Source organism: Octopus bimaculoides, chromosome 10 (genome assembly GCF_046866305.1).
Source record: "Octopus bimaculoides isolate indiv1 chromosome 10, ASM4686630v1, whole genome shotgun sequence".
Lineage (NCBI taxonomy): Eukaryota > Metazoa > Mollusca > Cephalopoda > Octopoda > Octopodidae > Octopus > Octopus bimaculoides.
The window spans coordinates 94,705,510-94,726,897 of record NC_142937.1 but is presented as its reverse complement, the minus strand read 5'-3'; the positions used below and the strand labels follow the sequence as shown (position 1 = coordinate 94,726,897).

The 21,388-nt window shown below is 37.2% G+C and overlaps 1 protein-coding gene across 7 annotated transcripts in view; it reads right to left on the bottom strand.

Moving 5' to 3' along the window:
* LOC106876564 (high affinity cAMP-specific and IBMX-insensitive 3',5'-cyclic phosphodiesterase 8B) overlaps positions 1 to 21,388 on the bottom strand; it is a 290,747-nt gene that overhangs the window by 40,385 nt on the left and 228,974 nt on the right. For all 7 annotated transcript variants that reach the window (XM_089359035.1, XM_014925160.3, XM_089359033.1 and 4 more), the window contains 6 exons: positions 14,874 to 15,038; positions 10,239 to 10,379; positions 7,559 to 7,647; positions 3,264 to 3,358; positions 2,688 to 2,767; positions 32 to 199 (listed from right to left, as the gene is read on the bottom strand). In XM_089359035.1, coding sequence (XP_089215161.1) covers positions 32 to 199; positions 2,688 to 2,767; positions 3,264 to 3,358; positions 7,559 to 7,647; positions 10,239 to 10,379; positions 14,874 to 15,038 — 738 coding nt within the window. The remainder of the gene's footprint in view (positions 1 to 31; positions 200 to 2,687; positions 2,768 to 3,263; positions 3,359 to 7,558; positions 7,648 to 10,238; positions 10,380 to 14,873; positions 15,039 to 21,388) is intronic.

Genomic DNA, 21,388 nt, shown 5'->3' with positions numbered 1-21,388 from the left:
AAGGGTTAATATACTGAAATCAATAACTTACAGACAGTAACCCTCCAACTAGCTCAGAACTCATTTGGTCGTCTTTCATTGGTTGAGATAAATAGGGAGAATAGAGTTCACTGCTTCGCAATATTTCCAAAGCTTTGTCTAAAGCTTGTCCCACGGGGTTAGAACAGTTCTCCTGCACGCTGCTGATGATGCTGATAGCCTGAAATATAAAGGGAGGGGGACATCACAACCACAAGTTACAATAGTTTTCAATGTATGGAGTGCAGAAAAAGGCATTGGAAATGTTATGGCCCAGTGAGGGCTATATCACGTGTGTGTGTGTGTGTGTGTGTGAGTGTGTGTGTGTGTGTGTGTGTGTGCGTAAAGTTGTTTGAGTAAGCTCATGCTTATATTTGAGGATGTGTGGGTAAGGTTGAAAGACAGAGAGTGAGATAGAGAGAGAAAGAGAGAGAAAGATGGATGCATGGATAGATAGATAGATGGGTAGATAGACAGACAGACAGACAGACAGATAGACAGACAGATATACAGACAGACAGATATACAGACAGACAGACAGATATACAGACAGACAGACAGACAGACAGATAGATAGAAGGTTGAAGTGATAGACACAAACAGACAGATGGATAGAAGCTGTGAGATATTGCAAAAATAGACAGATAAATAAATTGATAGAGAGAGAGAGAGAGAGAGAGAGAGAGAGAGAGAGAGAGAGAGAGTGAGTGATTGATGGAGAGAGTGATGGATAGAGAGAGGGAGAGAGAGAGAGAAGGAGAGAGAGAGATAAGATAGATATAGGAACATATAGACAGAGATGGTTGAAGGAGATTTAGGTAAATGGATAGAAACATTGAGAGAGAGAGAAAGTTAGAAAGATATGAAGAGATGAAGAGATGAAAAGATAGCTAGAGAGAGAGAGGGCGGAGGAGAAGGCAGAAGAGAGAAAAACAGAGTGAGAGAAGAAGGGGAGGAATTATAGAAAATTGTTTTGAGGTAATATATTAGCATGTAGTGTTTAAGTGAAGGACACGATGGGTGCCACAGTAAAAGGTTGTTTTACGCAACAAGAGAAGAGCAATCAAAGACAATTATTACAAAAATGGCATCGAAGCAAGGAAATTAATTTCGAGGGAAATTTGATTGGATTATGCCAGAGATTCAGTCAACAATAAGCACAACAGACATATATGGTAACAAAGGGGACACACAGACACACTTAGAAATACAAATGTAGAAGCAAGGAGATACATTAATAAAGACAGAAATGTGTGTATGTGTGTACACATATGTATATGTATAATATGTATTCATAGATATGCATATATACATATAATACATACACATATATATATGTATGTATATATATATACATATATATATACATATATATATATATATATATATATATATATATATATATATATATAATATATATATACATATACTTACACACACATGTGTATATCTAAATGGAATTTTGAACAATTCTTCTACTCTATGTACAAGAGTAGAAGATTGCTTTCTTCATTCCAGAACCATAAAACCAAATAAAACAGATTTTCATCATTGTTTACTCTGAGTGGGTTTCATGTTACCACTTTTCACTTTCCAAATCAAATAATTTTCCAAAGAGTTAACACGAACCTTCAAGTAAATACACATGCACGCATTAAGTGTGTGTGTGTATATATATATACATATATGTGTGTGTATATATATATATATATATATATATATAATGCGAATAATTAGAAAATGGAAAAAAACCACAGATTAACCAACACATCGATTGGACCCCATTTCTAGCTTATTTTTTAATACAAAGCATGCCATAACAAAATAGGTGACGTAACACATCTTTCGACCATTACTGATCGGATTGCCAAAATGCAGTCTATACATAAATGCGAGAATAAAGTTCTTCATCTTCATCAGGCATTCGAAAGATGTGTTACGTCACCTATTTTGTTATGTCATGCTTTGTATTAAAAAATAAGCTAGAAATGGGGTCCAATCGGTGGCACATTCCACTGGCACAAGTGCCAATCAGGCAGTACTGCCATCAGCGATTTTGATTTATGGGGCAACTGGTGGGGCAGTAACAGCTTCTACAAAACTGTTAAAAAGTCATCATCATCATCATCATCGTTGTTATTGTCATCCTCATCATCATTTAACATCCATGTTTCATGGTGGAACAGTTTGACAGGATCTGATGCATCCAAGGTGCATTGTGATCCAGTGTCTGTTTTGGCATGGTTTCTACGACTGGGTAACCTTCCTAACACCAACCACTTTACGGTTTGTCTTGGGTGTATTTTTCCATGCCACAGGAAGCACAGGTGAGGTTGCCATGCAGCTCCCAAGTGCACAAAACCTGTGGGTGTATGGATGAGCAGGTCCTTCTAAAGTAACTACATGGCTATCATGTTTAGAGGAGAGGCTGAAAAAAGGATTAATAGAAGCAGCAGTCCAAGTGGCTCCTAAAGGTACGAGGTGAGTAGAAGTGAGTGGGGACAGAGGAACTTGGAGTGATGGTTTACAAAGGGCGTACGGGGCAACAAGAGATGGGGAAAAATCAGAGGAAGGCAACAACTGTAGCGATTGTGTAGGGTTGAAGGGTGAATGTAAGGAGCAACAGATGACCAGTAATGCAATAATTAATAACAGAAATAATTACTCACTTTGTTAATGGGTGCTTCAACTAAAACTGATTGCATTTTAGATAATGATTCTCGGTGTCGATTAAGACCCTGCACAGCACCTGGAGGACAGAGAAGACAATATTAAGGCTGAGTGAGATAATCACTGACCCCTATTCAGACCCTTGAATAGGGAGCAGTGTTGGGGATTCAGCAATGAGTAAAAGGATTCATAAAACGTTAGAAGACTGAAGGATTTTGTTGTTAGGTTATTACAGCTAACACTCTCACACATGAGTGAGTGAATTTGGTAGATGGAAACTGAAAGAAGCCCATCGTATATATATATATGTGTGTGTGTGTGTGTGCGTGTGTGTGTGTGGGGGGGTGTATGTGTGTGTATGTGTCTATGTGCATATGTTTGTGTGTTAAAAACCATTGAAGACGTGTGTTTTATGAACGAGTTGAGTGTCATATCCCACACATTGTCACTCAAAGACAGCATACCTTACATGTACACCTGTGCTAAAGATTGTGTACATTACATTTACACCTCTGTGAAAGACACAGGTGTAAATGGACCGGACAGTCAATATGCACAGAAACGGTGCAACTTACCATTGGCCAGCTGACTTCCACTCAGATCACCATCTCGGAGTTGATTAAAAAATAGTTCATGATTGTTTTTCACAGAAACATAATACATAACTTTCCTGGAAAGAAAAACATAAGACAAGAGAAATGGTGGGTCTTAGGATACAACAATGGTTATAGCTAACACTTGCTTAAGGATATGATAGGTCTTAGAAAACAATACAGTTTTAGAAAATTACTATTTTTAAATCTGACAACAAGAGACATCCAGCAACAGTACTTTGGAGTAAAGATTGTTTGCCAACATAACATGGCAGTCCTAGTTTAGGACGAATGTTACTGTAATTTAGTCCCAGGAGACATTGTCTCCTGATGGCTATATGACACGATCTGTGTCCTTATATTTTCGAACAAGGTAATCTAGCACCCCCACTCAGCTGAAAACAATATCTTTGTATCGTAATTTCCGGGTTATTTCCCTTCATCAGCACAGAATAATTTGTTTTGAGCTGAGTGGGGGTGCTAAATTCCCTCGTTTGAAAACATAAGGACACAGATCGTGTCGTACAGCCAGCTGGAGACAATTTCCGCTGGGGCTAAATTACAGCAACATTCATCCTAAACCAAGACTACCATGTTATATTGGCAAACAATCTTTACTCTATGAATTTAGTTATAAGTAATATTTGTTGAAGTTTGAAACATCTCTTAGACACAACACAGTAATGGCTACATCTAACATGTGCTCAAAGATACGTAAGGCATGCTTTGAAGATGGAACAAAATGTAATATATTTTGTAACATATAATTGTCAACCAAGTGTAGCATCCTATACGAGACAGTGCTACTGACGTTTATAGCCCCAGGAAGACATCTCCTCTACCTGGCTAACGACACACATTCTGTGTCCAATTAGTATTTGCAAGGGGAGGTCATTGCTCCCATTTCTAGCCTTATGTGAGACACATGGACTCGAGTTTCTGGGTGGTCACCCATCCTCAGTGTGTGTTAATCACCAGCTAGTGATGGAAACTCACTCCACTCGCAAAATACGATATGCTTTTACAAGCGACAAATCGTTGCTGATCTCACTAAAAAGAAACAGAAACAGAGGAATGAGAAACTGAAGCATAAATTAAAAGAAAACAAGAAAACATGCTTTAAGCAACAAAGCCTTTCTTTAGATTTGCTTTTTCCAGATTTTATTCTGTATAACAACTGTTTGAAACAATCAAACGAAAGAAGAAGGACAAGAGTTGTAAGCTGTTCTTACCTGCCGAAAGTCATATTTCTATGTGTAAATGCAATATAAACAAACAGCTGCGTAGATTAGAACTATGAGCAAAGAAAAAGGTACAGCTATTCCCTCATTGATTCCCTAACACACATCAGGACAGAGAAATTATCACACCATGTGGTCTCATGTAGCCAATGAAAGCAACATCTAGGCTGAAGTGGTTTCCAGCTAATCTACATTAAATTACAGCCCAAATCCATCATTAAATGTTGTTCATTATCTGAAAGACTGCACTGAATAATTAACTCTGAGTAATCACAGAACGACTCTTCAATAGAGTTTGGGTACTGCTTCTCTTGTGAGAATACATACATACAAACAGACAGAGAGGCAGACAGACAGACAGACAGAGAGATAGATAGATAGATAGATAGATAAATGGTTGGATGAATAGATGGATGACCAGTTAAATAGACAAACAGACAGATAGTTAGCTGGATGGATGGATAGATATGATGGGTCCAGCATAAGTAATGCAAAAGTGGATTGCTGCCTGACTGGCTCCCATGCCTGTGGCATGTAAAAAGCACCATTTGAGCGTGGTCGTTGCCAGTGCCACCTGACTGGCTCCCATGCCAGTGGAACGTAAAAAGCACCATTCGAGTGTGGTCATTGTTGCCAGTGCTGCCTGACTGACTCCTCTGCCGGTGGCATGTAAAAAGCACCATTCAAGCATGATCATTGCCTGTACCGCCTGACTGGCCCTTGTGGCCGGTGGCACGTAAAAAACACCCACTACACTCTCAGAGTGGTTGGCGTCAGGAAAGGCATCCAGCTGTAGAAACACTGCCAGATCAGACTGGAGCCTGGTGCAGCATCCTGGCTTGCCAGTTCTCCGTCAAACTGTCCAACCCATGCCAGCATGGAAAGCGGGCATTAAACAATGATGACACAGGTTCCTGTTCTTTTTCATTGCAAGCAAATAATGGATTCCAAGTAGAAGCAATGTGCTGTCATTGAAGCCTTGATCAAAGAGAGGTGCAGGTAGTCCACTACCCACAGAAGGTTATAGGTTGTTTACAGAGCTGACATCATTGGCAGCGGCAATGTCCACAGATGAATTGAAAAATCTAAAGAAGGAGAAATCAGTATTGAAGACAATCAACTGCAACAATTGCCACGAATCGCCGGCAAGTGGAGGAATTGTTTGATGAGGGCAGACCAATCACAATCCATGGGTTTGCTGTACAACTGGACTGTGGGGCATAAAACATTGCATAAAACATTAAAGTGGTCAGCTGGGCAAAACGCTTTGTGGCTTTACATCCCGAGTTCAAATTCTGCCGAGATCAACTTTATATTTCATCCTTTTAGGGTTGATAAAATAAGTACCAATTAATCATAGGGGGTCAATATAATTGCCTGATCCCCTCTCTTGAAACTGATGGCCTTGTGCCGAAACTTGAAGCCATTATTCGAGTAAATCTAATGTTTGTTTAATTCAGAGCATGGTCACCTTGGTCACCAGAGCATGGTCACTTTGGTCAACAAACAATAAATTAAACAAATATTAAAGTTACTGAAATAATGAAATTAAATATAAGTACCTCTACATTAATATAAACGATGCAAGTTTATTAATACAGGGTACTGTACAGTGCAGGGTACTGTAGTGTGCAGGGTACTGTAGTGTGCAGGGTACCAATAAATTGGTCTTGCAGTTCTTTCTGATAAATTAGTATGGATTACAGTGTCCAGAAATTTGTGCTCTACCTGCAGTGGATTTGAACTTGCAACCACGTGTTGGTCAACTTATATTTTATCCAGTGAGTCATCTCACCTGCATTCCAGAAATAACAAGAGTTCTGTATTAGAGCTCAGTTTAATTTCTTTTAAAAGCTTTTGCTTTAGTTTATTCCAAGAGCTGCTGCAGTTTTTGTCATTTATCAATCAGAGACATTTGTGGTTTAATTATTTTGATAATGATTAGATAGAAATTCTAGAACTGTCTTGTAGACAGGTGAATAGACAATGGTATCGGTAGCAGACAAAAGACGTGGAATAAATCTACAGAGATCAGAATGTAAGAAGCCAGTTTAAAATGTCAGAGATTGTTGTTTGATTGTGACTGTTGGTAACTGATGGGGTGGTGGTGGTGGTAGTGGTGGTGGTGGTAGTGTCGGTGGTGGTGAGGTGGAACAGCAGTGGTTAACCAGTTGTGTACATACATCACATGTGACACACAGGAAACATATGTGCAATACGTATAAATACATACACATCTATACATACACATTTATGCATACAGACACATGCTTATCACACACACACACACATATACACAAATATGCCAACCACATCACTTATATATGCACACATGCACACACACATACGCACACGCACATACACTCTCTCTCTCTTACATGTACACACCGTCTCTCATATATACACATACATATAAAATCTCCATAACAATAATATCAGTTAATATATTATGTTATATAACATCTAGACAACAATGATGACAGATAATATTTTGTATAATTACATATTAATGCCTGATTATCTTTACCAACATTTTACTTGGGTAAATCTGACAATTATGATGGGCCCTTAACTAAACTAATCTCTTGATAAGCCATATCCAGGTCAAAATTTTACCAAAATTCACAAAGCTACCCTTAAACTTTCACTCAATCTGGGTCAGCAAAGTCTTCTCTGGACAACACCCTCCTTCTTCTGACGAATTGCAAAATAAAAAAGACTAACGTAATTATGGCCTATTTTAGATATATATTTTATTCTCTGATCTTCTTTCATATAACATAGGTTATTGCCTTATTTAGTCCTTAATACTGCAGCATGTTGGCCTATAGGGTCCTTAATTGTGTGTTGACCTATGTGGTCCCTAATAGTGTATTCTGCTGACTTATGTTGCCCCTAATAGTGCATCATGTTCACCCGTCTGTCAGCATGTTGATCCTTGTGGATCTCAGTAGTGTAGCATGCTGACCCCTGTCCCAAATAATGTTCTATGTCGACCCTTATGAAGTTCAGCTGTGGTGTTCTTTGTCTACTTACCCCAGAGGTCCAAGAACTGGGACAATTCTACAATGGTGTGGGATACTTCCACCACTTTTCCGACGCATATAATGTAAACCTTCCCACAACTGGAATGAGAAAAGAATGACAATGATGGCTAGGTTTTAGACTTCGTGGAGAGTCTTGGTGGTGGTGGTGGTCAGGGTGGAGGCAGTGGTACAAGTGTGGATGGTGGAGGTGGTAGTAATAGTTATTGAGGCAGTGGTAGTAGTGGTGGTGGTGATGGTAGTGGTGACTGTGGCACAAATTGTAATGGTTGAGATTTTAATGATGGGGGCTACTTGTAGTAGTAGCAGTAGTGATAGAGATGGTTGTTAGAGGTAGTAGTAGTAGTACAAGTGCTCATTGTGGTAGATGTGGTAGTTGTAGTGGTAATACTGGTGGTGGAGGTGTGGTGGTGGTGGTGGTGGTGGTGGTGGAATGTTCAAGAACAAAGCAACAATATACATACAGCTAAAGCTGGGTGTATATACAATAATGATATATACAGACAACTAATGCTGGCTGCAGAAGATTGGTCTGGAACTGAAACAAAGAAAATCAGCAAGAAGATAGCCATGGCAGGTGAAACCAGCTGAAGGTGGCAGTGGCTGATAAGTGATCACAAAGAGGAACCCTTCAGTGAGGATCAACTCACTATTGTCTGCCCCTCTCTGCTCCACACAGGAAAATCAAACAGGTTAAGGGTGGAGATGCATGTGACCTTCAAATATCTGCTGATGATACAGAAACGTTGCTAACGTTGCCATGGATTCACAAGATGAGCCTGCGATCACTCTGAGGAGTTCCTGCAATATATATATATATATATATATATATATATATATACACACACACACATACATACATACATACATACATACATACATACGTATATATATATATATATATATATATATATATTAGACAAGAAAAGATAAGAAAGCCAAGGCTGTGAGGAGTTTTCAGGACATTTCTAAGGAAAGAGAGATAGTCTTACAGCTGTTTCTGGGATATTATGGATATATATAATATCCCAGAAACAGCTGTAAGACTATATCCCTTTTCCTTAGAAATGTCTTGAAAACTCCTCACAGCCTTGGTTTGGTTATCTGTTTTTGTCTAATATATATATATATATATATATATGCATGCTAATACAAGACCCACATTAAACTCCTCACTCGTAATACAATTGAACCATGAGTTTAAAGCTCCACGAGGCTCCAGCAGGGGGAAGGGTGACAAACGCTGCTGTACTCTTCCACCACAACTTTCTCTCACTCTTTCTTCCTGTTTCTGTTGTACCTGTAATTCAAAGGGGCCAGCCTTGTCACACTTTGTGTCACGCTGAATATCCCCGAGAACTACGCTAAGGGTACGTGTGTCTGTGGAGTACTCAGCCACTTGCACGTTAATTTCACAAGTAGGCTGTTCCGTTGATCAGATCAACTGGAACCCTTGTCGTTGCAACCAATGAAGTGCCACGATTATAGTATGTACACTCAGTTTCAGCTGTTTCTACATTACTATTGTACACACACAGACACACACACACACACATATATATAGTCACAATGAGTATATTCAAATCTCTTATAGGAATATTTTTTTCATCCAAGATACACTGGTTTAATATATTGAATTTTGAAAAGATAATTCTTCAATGAATATTTTATACAGAATATCGTAAGATGTCAAACATTTTTATCAAGTTAGAAAACAGAGAAATCTAATGGATACAAATTAATTTATTGATTAATCAACACATGTTGATTAATAAATAAATTAATTTGTATCCATTACATTTCTCTGTTTTCTAACTCGATATATATATATATATATATATATATATATATATATATATATATATATATAGATAGATAGATAAATAGATAGATAGATATATCATCATCATCATCATCATCATAAAAAATGACGATGATGATGATATATGTGTGTGTGTATATATATATATATATATATATATATATATATATATATACACACACAGTAATAATACAGAAACACAACTGAAGCTGGGTGTACATAGTGTAATGATGCAGACACACATGTACAGCTGAGTGTATATACAATAATGATATAGGCACATACAGATCCAACTACAGTTGAGTGTGTATAGAATAATAATATAGACACACAGCTACAGGTGGGTGTATATAAAATGATAATATAGACACACAGCTACAGGTGGGTGTATATAAAATGATAATATAGACACACAGCTACAGGTGGGTGTATATAAAATGATAATATAGACACACAGCTACAGGTGGGTGTATATAAAATGATAATATAGACACACAGCTACAGGTGGGTGTATATAAAATGATAATATAGACACACAGCTACAGGTGGGTGTATATAAAATGATAATATAGACACATAGCTACAGGTGGGTGTATATAAAATGATAATATAGACACACAGCTACAGGTGGGTGTATATAAAATGATAATATAGACACACAGCTACAGGTGGGTGTATATAAAATGATAATATAGACACATAGCTACAGGTGGGTGTATATAAAATGATAATATAGACACATAGCTACAGGTAGGTGTATATAAAATAATAATATAAACACACACCTACATGTAGGTATATATGCCCAGGAACGAAAGAATGGTTACAATGAAGAAATCTTAAAACTTACTTTGTCTTTGACGAGGTGATTGTTAATAATATCCAGGTGTTCTGGTTTCACTTTGTCACTTCGAGGAAATTCTTTTGCATTTTTGCCAAGGATTTCATCTGTGGCATAACCTGAGAGTCGCTCGTACGCACTATTGATATACTGAAAGACAGATCGTTACCATGGTAATGAAGATGGTGCTCCAGCATGACAAAAACAAACCTATACAGTTTTTTGTGTATACACACATACACACACACAAACATATATATATTATGTATACATACATATATATATACATACACACACAAATATATATATGTATCATCATCATTTAATGTTCATTGTCCATGCTGGCATGGATTGGATGGTGTGACCAGAGCTGGCAAGCTAGTGGGGGGCGGGGGGGGGCTGTACCAAACTCCAGTCTGATTCAGCATTGTTTCTACGGCTGGATGTCCTTCCTAATATTGACCACTCCACAGAGTGCAACATTGCATGGGCGTTTTTTCGTGACAAAACATGCACACATTATTATATGTATGTGTGTGCTTGTGTGTGAACCTATAGGTGTGTGTGTGTGTGTGTGTTTGTGAGAATGCCTTCATATTTCAATTGTGTTTTCTGGTTTGTAAACAAAAGGCCCATTCAAATAGTTTCGTTTGTTGTCAGTTCTCCCTGTAATAAATATTTGGTTTGTTTGTTGTTTGATAGACTGAAAGATTATTGCCTCACTTGGAAACAAGTGGGAACTGACCACAGGAAGGACATCCAGAACATAGAAGGACATCCAACCACAGACTCAAAATACACTCATCTGATCCCTGGCAAGACTGGAAAAGTAGATGCTGAACAAGAACAATATAGGATCTTTTCAGTTTGCATTTTATTTTTATTAATTTTTTTTTAGTTGATTTTATTTTTGCATATGCATCCAATCAAATATTTGTTCGTTTATATAATTTAATCTTCACATTCAATCAAATATTTCCTATCTGAATATTCTCATTAACCCTCTTCTGTTTCATTCCTCAAACTTCGTTTGAAAATTGGAAATGTGAAACTCAACATAGCAAAATTCAAAGTTTCCATTTTGAAATATATTTTAACATTTCTACTTTGAATATCAAAATACTTTCTGTTTCATTATTGTCTACACAGGAATATTTACTTTCAAGTGTTTACACATGCACATGCACGCACTCACACACGTGCACACACACACACAAGCATGTATATGTAAATTTATGTGAGATAAACAGCATCAGCAGGTTTGAAAATAATAAGATGAATCCAGGTAGTAAAAATTTATTTAGATCATAAGTCATCAGTTATCAGACACGAAGAGGAAGTCTTCTTTCACATTGTCAAAGAGAAATTTAGGTTTGTGTCAGCAAGTTGAAAGAAGATCATTATTTTCATATAAAAAATTAATAAGGATGAACTAATTTTCACTGACCATTTTTTGCTCTGAATTTGGAATTACTTTTAAACCTGTTCATATGTATTGTAAGTTGACAGAATGATAAGAAATGGATAAGAAATGTAACCTGTTTTTATTTGACATAAATTTAACATTTACGAGGCTCTACATCATATCAAGTTGTATGGAACTCTTACATGGTTTTGCACCATAACATAAATAAATTTTTAAAAACTACACACACACACACACGCACATATTGTCTTTATCATTTAGCATTTACTTTTCCATGCTTGTATGGGTGAGACAGAAGTTGCTGAGACAGAAGGTCTCCACTGACCAGATGCCATTCCTGTCACCAACCTTCACCTGGTTCCAAGCAATCTGATATTTTCCCATGGCTGGACATGTTTTTCACAAAAAACTTGAAATGAACAACCATGCTTGTATGACTATTAGGCTCTTTTAAAGTCACTACACACACACACACACACACACACACACACACACACACACACACGCACACACACACGCATACATATAGTGGTGGTGCCATGAATAATGTATCTGGTACACTCTGTAAAGTGGCTGGCATTTATGAAAGGCATCCAGCTACCAGAGGAACCAGACCAAAACAGACATTGGAGCATGAAGTGGTGCACCAATTCATTGGATCCTGTTGAGCTATTAAACCCATGCCAGCATTGGAGAGGGTATTAAATGATGATGATGATGATTACAAACACACACACATGTATTTATTAAACAAATATCTCAGAGAATTAACAGTATTACAGGAACAGTCATATATATCTCTTCTTCTCCCATTATTCTATCCTATTACTCTTTCGTTTTTTTTCTCTCTCCCTTTCTTCTACCTCCCCTTCTCCCCCACCTGTTTTTTTCTCACTTATCCTATCTCCAATTTTTTCCTCTCCCCTCCACAATTCTCTGTCTGTCACTCCCTCTGCCTCACTCTTCCTCCCTTGCTCACATGGCTCCCACGTGACCATCGGCCATCTTTCTTCTCCTAACTTGTGTTTCTTTCTTTCTCTCCATTGTAGCTGGATCAAGGAAGACATGTTCTTGTCTGTTTCCTGTCCAAGCTTGATTTATGCATTCGCCACCACAACCTCGTTTAGGCTTAGCAGCCCTTCCTGTTTGTTTTCACTGTCCTGTTTGTGTTACCAATTTTGACCCTCCACAAAATCCCAAATTTTATTTAATTTGCTTTGCAGGAATGATTGTTTTATCAAAAGCATATCTTGTTGTTAAATGCTCGAAATACAAGAGTAGAAAAACAACCAACAACTGATGAAGGGTCGTTCTTTGTGTTGTTTGTCTTGTTTTCCATTTGTCTTTCGTTGCTCAAAAAAATAGTTCATATTCCATGTACTCATGCTTCATATTTTTTGTTGTACACATTTCATGACGTCCTGTGCCCACATATGCATGTATATATACATATAGATATAAGTATGTACATATACGTATGTATATATGCATATAGATATATATATGCTTGACCACTAAATCTACAAGTTTTTGTATTCTCCCTCTATTTTCTCTTATTCCTTTCTGTTGAAGAGTGTAGGCTTGAAACATAAAAGACTTTCTCACTTTCCCGAGCATCAAACCAATACACCTGCTTGTTGTTCATATACCTGTCTTCGTCTTTTGTTTTTCTGTAAATTTCAACTCTCTCTCTCTCTCTCTCTCTATATATATATATATATATATATATATATATAAGCAGGTAATAAAACTGTCAACACCACCCCAGTCAACAAACTGTTCAACACAATAAACCTTTGTTATGCATAATAAAAATAATTGGTCATTAACCTAGAGAAAACATTAAAATATTATTGAGTTGTTGATTCATCTAAAATTACTTCATGTTTCAATAAATAACTCACATATTTTAGTAAAACTTGTAACCAACTAAATTATGTAATCAAATTGAACTGTTGTATAACCTTGACATGCTCAGGCTAACTGCCTGGTTTTTGCTGTACAAAATCCTTAAACAAAATGGAAACCATCATCATTGTTTTAACGTCCATATATATATTGTGGTCAGATGGAATTCATTTGAGGCAGATTTTTTATGGTTGGATGCCTTTACCAGTTTTCACAAAGCTAATATTTCTCTATGGCTCGACAGGTTTTCATGGAAGTTTTAGAATTCCATTTATGTGGTTCTCAGAACAAAGAAAATAATCAATGTTGCTTCCAGACCAATAACACCACATGACCTCAACAAGCCGCTCGAGGCTTAACGTCTAGAAGCCATCTTGGATTTGTATCATATCTCCAGATACCTGGTGAGTTAGGTTCATTCTACCAGCCTATGAAACTTGAAGTTGCATGAAGCTGAGTCAAACTGGTATTAAATATTATATGTAATTTCTAACAAATGCGTTGAGTGTCACTTTCTTTCATTTGTCCGCTCACATGTATCCATGCTCCATATTCTGTTGAGTTCCATCCATAAATGAGAGACAAACAGTTTATAATGGAGAGCTATTGAACTGGTGGACCTGCAGGCTACTTTCTCCCTGATGCCACGGAACCAGTCAATTCCTGCAGTGCCACAATCTCATTGGGTCAATCTCTTAATGCCTTTTTCACTCTTACATGGATTAATCAGCCAGCATTTAGGATTAGAAAGGAAGTTGAGTAGTAAATGAATGTTGTTAATCTCCAATACTCTATGAAAATATTTCTAAGCATGGGGAAATAGTACTTTGCTTGGAAATCCATCAGGGTTGGCAATTGGAAGGGCATCAGGCCATAGAAAAATCTGCATCAGAAAACTCCCCCTGACCCATGCAAGCATGGAAAAGTGGATGTTAAAGTAACAAGGATGATTTTATGTGTGTGTGTGTGTGTGTGTGTGTGTGTGTGTGTGTGTGTGTGTGTGTGCCCGCACACGTGTATCTACACATATTTATATATGTAAGTGGTGTGTATAGTTATATATGCACATACACACACATGCAGGCTCTTTATCAACTCTTCATATATATGAAGAGCCTGCATGTACAAGAAGTGATGCTTCAACAAACATAATCCCATATGCCTTTGCATCATAATATATTTAGTTAATTATAATACAAGACATAAATACAGAAACACACACACACACACACACACTGAGAAATATCAGTCTCATTAACTTAAAACTATGTTAATTTATGCATGTTAGTTGTGCAATAAGTTAAGCTTACCTGTATTTCATGATCTGCATTCACTATCTCCACAGCATCTGAAGCATACTCCAGGGCCGTGAAGAGAGCCATGGAAGCTGATAACTTGTAGCGTTGATGGACATCAGCATCAAGAGAGAGTAATTCATTCATGCATGACCCAACATTGCTGTTTTCAAGATATCTCTGTAAAGAAACAAAAGAAAGAAACATGTCGATAAAATAAAGGCCATTCTATGGAGCAATTAGCATGCAGAGATCAGAGAGGAGCCTGACAATCCGAATGATCTTCAGCTTCCATTGAACAAACACATTAGAAGTGTGTATGACAAATGGAGACAATGGTGTTTCAATTATTGACACAGCAACACTGGACGATGATAAAAATGCTGGCTGCAGCGAATTGGGAAGCTAAGATATTGTAAGGGCTTCCACTGTTTTTATTAAAGCCATTATAACATCAAAGGAATATAATTGGAATATTATAGAGTAGATTCTGTAAAGACATTCCACAGTTGCCGAGATGGAGAATACATCAATACTGGAAGCGTATTAAATGTTTAAATGGAGGTTTTTGTCTTTCAGGAAATTTGTCTGACAAACCGTGCTCTCGCTCGCTTCTTTGAGATAAATAAATGGGAGATTTGATGTGTTTCTTGTACAACAACAAACACAATGATGACAACAACAACAACGACGATGATGATGAGGAGGAGGAGGAGGAGGGGGAAGAGGGGGAGAATCTATGGAATGAAGATGACGACAATGATGATGATGAGGAGGAGAAGGAGGAGAATGTGTGGAATGAAGATGACGACGACGACAATGATGATGATGAGGAGGAGGAGGGGGAGAATGTGTGGAATGAAGATGACGATGATGATGATGACATTGATGGCAATAATGATGATGAGGAGAAGGGGGAGATGGAGAACAATGATAAAAATAATGGTGATGACGATGATGACAATAATGACAACAACGATTATGATGATGATAATGATGAGAATGATGATGATGATGATATTAACAATGATAATGATGATGTCATTGTGATGCTGTAAAGATGTTGTTACTGCAACCATTTATATAATTTGTTTTATTATCAATAGAATTCTTTCTACCAATGTTGTTGCTGTTGTTGTGGTGTCGATAACAATACTACACAGCTTAACACAACTGACAGTCATACATTACTGTCCCTCTAGCCACCACCTACACCACCAGCACCACCACCCTGAAGGCCGTTAACCAAAGCACACGACTACTATGGACATTAGTGTTGCCTCTCCAATGTGCTCAATGGAAGAACTGATCTCTTGCACCGTATTGTTGTTGGAGACATGATCTGTGTTTTGTTGAATTTTTACAGCAACACTGTTGTGAGACAGACATGAAATGTACAAGTGTAGTGTGGCTGTTGTTAGACACGCAGTTAGAAGAATGGTAATATATATACTGGAATGCTGTTTTACACATATGTGTGTGTGTGTGGTGTGTGTGTATGGTGTGTGTGTGTGTATTTATTCAATGCAGAGTGTTAAATATATTTTCCGATGTTGTTAGATATATAGTTTGTAGAGAATTATATACAAAGTGGGAGTGTGTGTGTGTGTGTTTGTATGTGTGAAATCAAAAGTCTGATGAGGGCTAACAAGTTGAAACTTCAAAGTTACAGTCAACCCTCTTCTTGTAAAAATACAACAAAATATGTACTCTACAAAAAAGAGAAAAAAATGTATTGAGTAATTCTTTTGTGTTAAATTTTTATTTTTTAAAGTCAACATAAAATAAACAGTAATAAATACATATATATACATATATATACATGTGTGTGTGTGTGTGTGTGTGTGTGTGTGTGTTGTTGCGTGCGTGTGTGTGTGTGCGTGTGTACTGTTATTAGGTATGTGGTAAGTATATGGTTAACATGTTGTATACCATCATTAGATAAATATATTATCTGAACAGAGTTAAACACACAAATGTTATCTGATACACCATTGTGTCATAAAAACTGCTCTTTGAAAGGTCAGAGTTCAAATCGAAGCATGTCAGTCAATGATCTTTATGTAATGTATTTCAGTTTACAAACAAATGGAAATTATTTATTGCATATTATATCATATTATATTACATTATAGGTTATATTATATCACATATATGTAAATAACATTCTGTTTGCATTACCAAGCTTGGTGCTAGCCTATGGCCATGCTGGGGCACCACCTTAAACTGTTTTGTCAGACAAATCAACCCAGAACTTTTTTTTAAAGTCTGGTACTTATTCTAGTGATCTCTTTTGCTGAACTGCTAAGTTACAGAGATCTAAACAAACCAAAAGTAGTTGCCATGTGAGGGATGGTGGTGGTAGGAAAACACAAACACACACACAGAGTCATAAAAGAATATTGTAATTTGCTAAAAGGTTTGTAATGTGAAATGATATAAATATGAAAAAAAAAAAAAAAAAAAATTTTAAGCAATGCAGGTGAGAATTTAGGTCAAATATATGAAGTGATTCCAATAAATAAAGACTAAGCAAACTATTTAATGCTTCTATTCTAGTTTAAGAAAGTCTTCTTGATAGTAACATTTTTTCTACAAATGCTTGAATTATTTTTCTGTCTTATATTTGATGAGAGGAAACTTTCCTGAAATATAATCAAAGCATTAGGCAACCAATGTATGGCAATACAATAGCGTGTCTTTGTTTTTATTTATTGGTCTCAGCTTGCATATTGTGCCTAACTATATATCAAAATATTTATATCCTATCGCTGATGTGGCTGATGACAGTGCCGCCTGATTGGCACTCGTGCCAGTGGAACGTTTAAAGCACATCTGAGGATGATTGTTGCCAGGGCCATGGATTGGCTCCTATGCTGGTGACATGTGAAAAGCATCATTCGAGCGTGATCGTTGCCAGCGTCACCTTACTGGCACATGTCCCGGTGGCATGTGAAAAACAACATTCGAGCGTAGTCATTGCCAGTGCTGCCGGACTGGCTCCCATGTAGGTAGCATGTAAGAACACCTTTTGAGCGTGGTTGTTGCCAGAACCGCCTGACTGGCCCTCGTACTGGTGACACATAAAAGCATCCACTGCACTCTCGGAGTGGTTAGCGTTTAGAAGGGCATCCAGCTGTAGAAACTTTGCCAGATCAGATTGGAGCCTGGTGCGGCCTTCTGGCTCGCCAGTCCTCACTCAAACCATCCAACCCATGCCAGCATGGAAATCGGACGTTAAACGATGATGATGATGATGACAACATATAGAGCAGGCTTCCATGCATTTTTTTCAGTGAAATTTCACTCCCAAGGCACTGGTCAGCTGAAGGCTGTGGTAAAAAACACTTGCCCAAGGTGGTGCCATGCAGTGGAACTGAACCTCAAACCAAATGGTTACAGAGCAAACCTTCTTATCCACATGGCTATACCTGCTTTTCTTGGGAAGCTTGTGGCTTTGAGACAGCATGAAATATCTGCATTTATTTATAGCTAAACTAAGTGATAACTAATCACAGATGATAGGAGAACATGGAAGATTTCTAAATATTTTAATATAGATTTCAACATGCTGACCCCTCTCTCCTCTCTTCTCCTCTTCTCTTTATAAATGCACATATTTAGAACATTCTAGTAATTTCTTTGAAAGTTTACTGCTGCCCACAGCATATTTCCGGAAAGCAACAGAGTTGTTGTTGCTCTCTGTAGAACACAATAGATTAAGCATTTGCCATTAATATGAAAGATTATTAAAGATTTAATCTTTGGTAGATTGATAGATTTACTGCTATAGACCAAAAGAATACTGAAAATCAAAGTGAACGGAGATATATTGAACGGAAGGATAGAAATAGAAATAAAATAAAAATGTTTCACGAAAAAAGTTTAAAAGAAAACAATGTCAGCGTTTTTTAAGAAAACTGAATTTAGTTTGTAAGGAAATTTATGTAAATTGGAAAATAAAATCCAAGAAAATGTCATTTTATGGAGGAAATTTGATAATATATTATTTATAAGGTTAAAGAGCAGAACTACTAGCCATATGGTTATAAGTTCAAATCTTACTATAGTTATTGTGCTGTTCTCCTCGAACTAAGACTCTAAATTTTGGGTACTAACATGCCAGAGACTGACCCAAGTTCTATGATACAAATTCTGTTTTAAAGTGATTTAAGTTAAATTCTACCATCAAAATTTCATGTGAATTCATATTTAAAATATCAGCTTAAAAACGATAATTTATTATTATTATTATTATTATATTCTTCATACTATCAAAATGAATCTAAATAAAGGCAGCAGAGTTCAACAAAATATGGTAATAAAAGAATTAAACAAATAAAAAAGTTTGGAAGCAAATAATTTTGATAACAAGAAACAGTTGCTCACATTTTCCAAAATCAGTTTAATATTGACAAAGTAATTTCAATAAATTTTTTATTTTCAAAATTAATTTGAAACAAAAGCCATTTATTTCAACAGAAATATATGGCAACAAAAGGGTTAAAAAGAGTCTGTTACTTCATGGTTGAACGGTTAATAGTCAGAGATGTATTCACTTGCATCATTACAAAATACATTACCACAACAAAACATTAAAGCCACCCACAAACAATCATAAAATCATCATCATCATCATCGTCGTTTCACATCCGCTTTCCATGCTGGCATGGGTTGGATGGTTTGACTGAGGACTGGTGAGCCAGTAGGTTGCACCAGGCTCCAATATGATCTGGCAAGATTTCTACAGCTGGATGCCCTTCCTAACACCAATCACTCCGAGAGTGTAGTGAGTGCTCTTTATGTGCCACCAGCACAGGGACCAGTCAGCTGGCACTAGCACCAACCACACTCGAATGGTGCATTTTACGTGCCACTGGCACGGGAGCCAGTCAGGCAGCACTGGCAATGATCATGCTCAAACATAGCTAAGATCAGTGCTAATGTATTTAATTAATTAAAACAATTAAAAATAGATGTTCTGGTTCCTTGTGCTGTGAGAACAACTTCTTTGATAGGTTTTCTGGTATTTGTTTATTCCTTGGACACCATCAGTGGCATAAAGAAAGAGGAGATTTGCATACCAGGGCAACAGCAGGTCTTGGAACAGTCCAGATGCAGATCTGTAGTCTTAAGAGGCTCAACTGTCCAGTTTTGGTCAAGAAAAGCATGGGATCAGTGTCATCGTCATCATTTCACATCTGCCTTCCTTGCTGGCAGGAGTTGGACAGTTTGACGGTTGCTGGCGAGTCAGAAGACTGCACCAAGCCCCAGTGTCTGCTTTGGCTTGGTTTCTATGGGGCTGGATGCCCTTCCTAATGCCAACCGCTTTACAGGGTGTGGACTGGGTGTTTTCGATATGTCACTATCAGCAGTGAGGTCACTAAATTGATGTGAATGAATTAAAACTAGAAAAGTGGTTTATGACTAATGAATTAAGTAATTGAGATGTCTGTCTCCATAGGAATGATTGTTATGTAAATCATGTTTCCAATCAGTGCATGGCTGATCCAAGCTTTGACCACTGTGACACAAACGGAAGTTCTAAAATCATGACTGTCACACTAAAGGAAGCTGAATAATAATAACAAAAACAGCAACAACAATAATATTAACAACAATGACAACAACAATAACAACAATAATAATAACAACAACAATAATAGAGGCATTAGTCTAAGTACAATCATGATACTGACCTTTAAATGACATTTCATACATAAAATTGTTTGGTAGTTATCACGACAGCATTACCCACTGCGTGTGTGTGTGTGTGTGTGTGTGTGTGTGTGCACCTGCAGATATGAGCAAATGCACACACACACACACACACACACACACACACACACACACACAAACTATTTTCATGCCAAACATCCATAAACTAACTAAAACACATCAACAAATTTGCAGATATATACATAGATAACAGGGGGTATATACATACATACATACACATATATATATATATAGATATATATACATACAAAGAGATAGAGAGAGAGAGAGAGAGAAAGACATGCATAAAGGAACATACACAAATGCATACATGCATAGAGAGACGTACACACACACACACACACAGATTCATACACACACTTAAACACAGACACACAAACGTAATCAAGACAGTGAGTGAGCAGAGTCAATAATGTATTGAATAGAATGCCTTGTTGTGTTTGAACCAATTCTTTATGATGTAAGTTCAAATCTAACCAAGATCAACCTTCTACTTCATCCTTCCAGAATCAATAAAATAAGCACCAATTCAGTGCTGGATTGGTTCTTTCTTTCTTTCACTTGGTTCTTTCTTTCTTTCTTTCTTTAAGTGCCAGTAAGGCGACGCTAGTAATGATCACATTCAAATGGTGCTATTTACATGCCACTGGCATGGAAACCAGACAGCTGCTCTGGCAATGATCACGCTCGGACAGTGCTGTTAGTGCTTCAGTGGCACAGGTGCCAGTGATCAAATACGGTTCAATTACGATTTCGATTTCAATTTCATTTGCCCCAACAGTGTTAATACA